General features: G+C 42.9%; 1 protein-coding gene across 5 annotated transcripts in view; it reads right to left on the bottom strand.

Moving 5' to 3' along the window:
• Positions 1-3,417: 3,417 nt before the first annotated feature.
• RAB9A (RAB9A, member RAS oncogene family) overlaps positions 3,418-6,120 on the bottom strand; it is a 41,386-nt gene continuing 38,683 nt past the window's right edge. For all 5 annotated transcript variants that reach the window (XM_019746281.2, XM_074323919.1, XM_019746280.2 and 2 more), the window contains exon 4: positions 3,418-4,512. In XM_019746281.2, coding sequence (XP_019601840.1) covers positions 3,871-4,476 — 606 coding nt within the window. In that variant the 5' untranslated portion in view covers positions 4,477-4,512 and the 3' untranslated portion in view covers positions 3,418-3,870. The remainder of the gene's footprint in view (positions 4,513-6,120) is intronic.

Raw genomic sequence — 6,120 nt, 5'->3', positions numbered from 1 at the left:
TACTCCTGTATCTTCCCCATTTTACAGAACTCAGATCGCCTCATCACACTAGGTGCCAGAGCTCTGGAAGCACTCCAAGATACTCAGCTAGACATCTAGGAGTAATTTCAGCCGTGCTCATTGGAGAGACCCAAATACGTATTCATTTATAGTTTGCGCTCCGACGTAGAATGCAGAGGGCTGTGAGGCCGGCAGGAACAGCAGCCAGGTGCTTCAGCAGAAGTTGTAGGGTACAGACAGATCACACATGGTTGAGCTGCACAACAGCGATCCTTTTCTCTAGGCTTGAGAAGGTGAGATGGGAACAAGTAAGAAGAGCCCTGCATGAGTATACTACTGTAGTTAAATGCCAAATTTCATGTTATGACTGTCTGCATCTTTGAAGGAGCTCGAAGGCAAGTCCAACGAGTGTAGGAGCCAGAGGGCTGCATAGGGAAAGCATGCCGGGCTGGAAGGTGTGCAGGAAAGCCACACTGGCATGTGGAGGGGACAGCTGACAGGACGGGACAAGGACTGGTTAGGGAGTCTGAAGAGCTAGCAAAGCATAGATCTGGTAGGCAGCTCCCTGGGCGTCAGGCTGCCCTGAGCACTGAATTTGTAACCAGCACTCCTAGAGTGATCCAAGTAAAATGCACTAACCTGGTTTTGTCCTCTTGCATGCTTCATACTTGCCCACACTTTCCATGTATGTAGAGGCCATGGAGCTCTGCCGTGCCCATACTACACCCATGTTCTTTCTCTGCCGTCACGTCAGCTCTTCCTGGTTGATGGTCCAGTGGTGACGTCTCAGCATGCAGACTACACAGGTCCATTTTCTACTTAACACTTCACTGCCCCACAAGCCACTGGCATGGTGAGTGCTGGCATCAATGCCCTATCACAGTGAGAGCTTATACAAGTTTTTATAGAGATGTAAAACAAAATTTTCTTTTAAGACAAGGAATATCTAGGATGTTTTAACTTCAACTAGGGAATTTTTCATAAGGATGAAGGTGACAAAAACTTGAATCCATTGATGGAGTTCCACCTTTCCCTCTTCCACACAGCTGTAATTGCTAGATCGGCTGTCAAATGTACATTTGTCCATTTTCCGAGGTCAGCAGTTTGCCCTTAACACTGAACCGTCTCAAGGCTTTTTACATTCACAGCATTGGAAGCACACAGACGGCCCAACGCCGGTTGGGGTTGGCAAGCAACAGTGCTATAATACAGGCCCCTCTCCTCCCAAACTGGGGTGCACCAGACAGTTCTCTCCCGCTAGCTTCCTTGGGGCTCTGCAGTTGCTTCCAGCACTCCTGCCACCACCTGCTTCCCCCCCACCCCCAACCCTTGTTTTTTCCCCTATTTTTCAGTATAGGTAACAAAGGCCAATTAAAGCACCTTTTATTTTCTCCCAAAGAATCAGATTTTCAGCTACGTTTTGCTGCTGGTTGAAGAAGAGCGTTTCCATCAGTTAGTTGTAGTTTCTTTGAAGGCCCAAGCTATTCAGTCAGGTTTTGTTCCTCCTCTTAGTTACCACATTTCAGTACCATGTTTGGTCACTTAGCCCCATTCCCCGGTTTCCTTTATATCACCATGACTGGTTTACTCTCCCTTCCATCGCCTGTTTATACACACAAAGATCTATCTGTTGCCTTGATCAGTTTTGCTGCCCAGCTCTAGACCTCTTGAATGCCAACTAATCTAAACCTTCTTTAGCTAAAAGTAGATTATTTGAAAAGATGCTTAAAAGTTTAAAAACCACTAAGGTATGAGTTAAATCTACACAGGTATCAAAATCCTAGTTTGTAAATACCTACACACGTGTGTTACTGGCTAAGCTGAACCCCTCCCTCTGCCAATTCATTATGTTGGAAATCCCAGCCCTCAGTCCCTCAGAAATGGAACTATTTGGAGACACAGCCTTTAAAATGAGCCCGTTAGGGTGGGTCCTAATCTAATCTGACTGGTGTCCTTACAAAAAATTTGGACATAGATGGGGGGAGGCCGGGTAGAGCACGCAGAGGAAAAGTCATCTGCAAGTCATGGAGAGGCCTCAGGAGAAACTAAACCTACCAACACTTTGATCTAGGATTTCTAGCCTCCACAACTGTGAGAAAAGAAATTCCCATTGTTTAAGCCCCCAGTCTGCATTTTGTTATGGCAGCCCTAGCGAACTAATGCAATATGCTTCCCCTAGGTACTAAATATCTAGATGGATACCCAATAAACCAACCCAGGACTGCCTCCAGGGACAGGAATTGGGTGGCAAAGGTAGATAGATGTTTGTCCCTTGTGCCTTATGATTCTGAACCATGGACTCTACTACCTATTCAAAAATAATCACAAAATTGACTCCTAATACCCATTGTTGACCAAAGTGCGGGTAACTGGCACTTTCATATACTACTGCTAGATGTCTATCAGCAGAGAACGGTTTGAATAATTGTTAGACATCCACACAAATGAGGCAGGTCTACTATAATGGAAATATGCCCAGATTATTAAGAGACAAGGGCAAGTCACAAAACAATGGGCACATTTTTTATTTGAAAAAACAAAGTCCCCTCGAGAAAAACCAAAAGGAAGAATATATTATAGCAATTTGGGGGTGACCTGTTAGCTCAGTTGGTTAGAGCGTGGTACTAATATATACCAATTTGTTAATGGTGGATTCCTGTTTTATTTTTGGATGGAGGATTAGTTTGTTTTTTTGGGGGGAGGTGGGGGGGAAAGATTGATTACAAATAAAAAACAGAGCTCTAACCTGAGAATATGAAGCGATTTAATTTCCCCAAATTAAAAGTGTTAAAATGTTTTGCTTATAGCCAAATTATGTTAGGAAATTAGACTTTCAGAAGCTTAGCTTATTGTAATAATACTCTTTTCCAGTGGTTCCCAATGAATGGGGCCAGGGAAAGAAACATACCTATTTCGTTTTTGAAAATGTACCCCCCACCCTGCACAACCCCCATCCCAAGCATGTCCTTTGATAACCCACCACTACACAACTGAGGGGCCCGTCTTCAGTAACATGAGGTGTAGGCATTGGTTTGCCTCTGTAGGATGGAATCGGCATGAATGGCGCAAAATGTGAATTTTACCCACGAAAGACCACAATTCGCTTTACCAGTAAGTCTGGTCACTGCAGCAAGATGATGAAAAATCTTGAGAGCAAATCACTAAACAATGTTCAGTGAAAGAGAAGACACTAAATAAACACATGACCAAATAAAGATGTCGTCATTTACCCTCACACAAAGTATAACCCTTAGCATTTCCTCTAAGAACGATAAAGCTGACTGGGGGGGTGGGGGCAGTGGCACACAAATGACGAGTGATTACTGGTGAGATCAATTCTGGTATGTAGAATGAAAACGTGAACACCTAAATCATTTTAAGGAGAATGAAGAAATAATCAAATAACTGCCATGCAAATGCATTCAATTTTAATCTTTAATATCTAACATTATTGCCTTAGGAAAGTTTCCCCCAAACCAGGAATCGAATGCTAATTACATAAAAATATACATATATAAAAAGTAGTTCTCCACTTTCCCGGGGAAAAAACACTAACTTCTAGAATATTCAAGTGCTTTGTTTTACTTATAAAGTCTCGGTCATCTCATTTATTAGCTCTGGAACTTACATATTTAAATTAATTGTTATTAGACAACTGTTACAATTTGTAAATGTAAGGTGCCATTCATGACTGAGTAAATCGATTCTTCCACAAGTGTCCCTTCTCCCATCCACTAATGAACCAGCAATATGGTTAGTTTAATTTTATGAGTAAATGATCCATTGCTGCAAATGCTAATTCTCTTTTCACTCTGTTGATCTGTGTATATGTGTGAGTTGGTTAGAACGCTCAGGCGCCCGCTCTAACGATCAACAGCAAGATGAGCTAGGCTTGGGCTTACGGTGCAGACTGACCGTGTCTGTCTGAATGAAGTGATCTGACCTATCCTCCGCAGCAAGCACTCTTCGAACCGCTTCCTCAAAGGCCGCTGCGACATTCGTGGCATCTTTTGCACTTGTTTCAAAGTAAGGGCAGTCGCCGTTGTCCCTGCACCAGGCTTGGGCTTCTTCGGCAGACACTTGCCGTTCACTTATGTCAATCTTGTTACCCAAAATCACAAAAGGGAAGCTTTCGGGCTCTTTTACATCTGCATAATATATGAATTCTTTCTTCCAGTTACTCAAGTTCTGGAAGCTCTGAGAATCATCGACACTAAAAGTGAGCAGGCAACAGTCTGAACCTCTGTAAAATGGTGTCCTCAGGCTTCTGAATCGCTCTTGACCGGCCGTGTCCCAAATCTGCATGGTAACAATATGTCCATCTACCTCCAAATCTTTATTTAAAAATTCCACACCTATTGTATGGAAGAGCTGGGTATCAAACTTATTGGTCACATATCTGTTCATTAGAGAACTCTTCCCAACTCCACCATCTCCAAGGAGAATTACTTTTAAAAGTGATGATTTTCCTGCCATTATTAACCTCAAGATCTTTGACTTCAGAACAGAACCCTGTAAAATAAAAAGGTACCATTACATTCCTGTAGACCTGCACACTGCTCTACATGATTCTATGAATATCAGCATTTGAGGGAAATAAAACAAAGAGCCCCAGTTCCTTTCTGCACAGAGAATACGTAATAGCAAGAGCTGTCATTTACAGAGCACTCAAGCACGCGCCAGGCACCTAATGTATGTTCCCTACGAGAGCTGGTGAGGGCTCACACTTCCCTTCCTTGGGTCTCAGCTGACTGCAGCTGGTACTCAAGGCCAAGTCTGCCCCAAAGACCTTGCTCTCCACCGCTCTTCTCTACGCACAATAAGCTCTGCTACCGCTTGTTAGAGATGCAGCAGGAGACCAAAGTAGGCAAGTCTCTGTAACAACTTCAAACAGCCCTTTGGTGACAGACACAGTGGCAGTGTTCACCAATGGCTTTCCTCTCATGCCAGGGGTTTTCTCAACGACCCCCACTTTCTCTCTTCCAATGCCATTACCATAGGAGCTGATAACGGGGAAACCAGAGACAGAAGCTGACTGATCTGGCGGTGAACAAAAATAAGCCAACCACTGAGTAAATAGACTCTGTTCTCTTCATCACGAACACAATTTTGAGTTTGCCAAAATTAATGTCAGCAGCAATGGAATTTTTAATATAATATTGTAATACAGCACATTCTACCCTCAATACTCATTTGGGCAGTTCCAACTCTTAACAAACGTGCTGCTACATGTGTTTCAAGGGGGAATGAAATAAACCTTAAACAAGAATGTGGTACTACGTGTACCCCTTGGAGGGAACCCTGGGGCAGGATTAAAAACTTTCCTCCACTACAGGCATCAGCCTGTCGGGTGGGATTTCAGATGCCCCTTTACAGACGGCTGCTTCTAAGCACTGATGGGAGCGCTGTTCCTATTCAAGCTTCTGTTTTAATTCTTCATTATGGGAAATTTCAAGCATACACAAAATTCTTGAATAATGAGAATAATATAATGAAACTCCATGGGCCCTAAACCTAGCTTCATAATTAACAACTTAGGGCAAATCCTATTTCTTCCATAACTCCCCATTCTCCCATCTCCCTATTTTGAACCAAATTATATCACTTAATCTGTAAATATTTCAGTAGTAAGTGGCTTGTAAGTATATCGAAATTTGTAAAAGTAGACAACCTTTAGCGTAGTACTAACAGAACTTTCTGCAAGGGTGGAGATGTCCACCATCTGCAGTGTCTAATATGGGCTACTGCCAATGGATCACTGTGCCCAATGCCCAGACTAAATTAATGTCAGAGAAGAAACTGAAACAATCTCAAGCCGCTTAATTTCCTGAAATAGGTAACAACGTGCTAAATCGGTTCCTTTAATACTTTGCAATCTTGCTTAAACAACTTCAACTTATAGAAAAAGGAGTAACAAAACCAAAAAAGCACACCAACTATTCTAACATTTGTCAAATGCCCCCTCCTCAACATTCCTCAGTAGTTCAGAGATTCAAGTCTAAGTCCAACTTCTAAGGCAAGACACTTGGCCCTGCTCCCTGTTCTCGGCTTCAGTCACTACTCGGAAATGTACAGATGGGGCTGAAATTCAATTCCACTTTCTCAGCTCGCACTCTCTCC

This window comes from Rhinolophus sinicus, chromosome X, assembly GCF_036562045.2.
Source record: "Rhinolophus sinicus isolate RSC01 chromosome X, ASM3656204v1, whole genome shotgun sequence".
Classification (NCBI taxonomy): Eukaryota; Metazoa; Chordata; class Mammalia; order Chiroptera; family Rhinolophidae; genus Rhinolophus; species Rhinolophus sinicus.
This window is presented reverse-complemented; position numbering and strand designations above follow the sequence as displayed.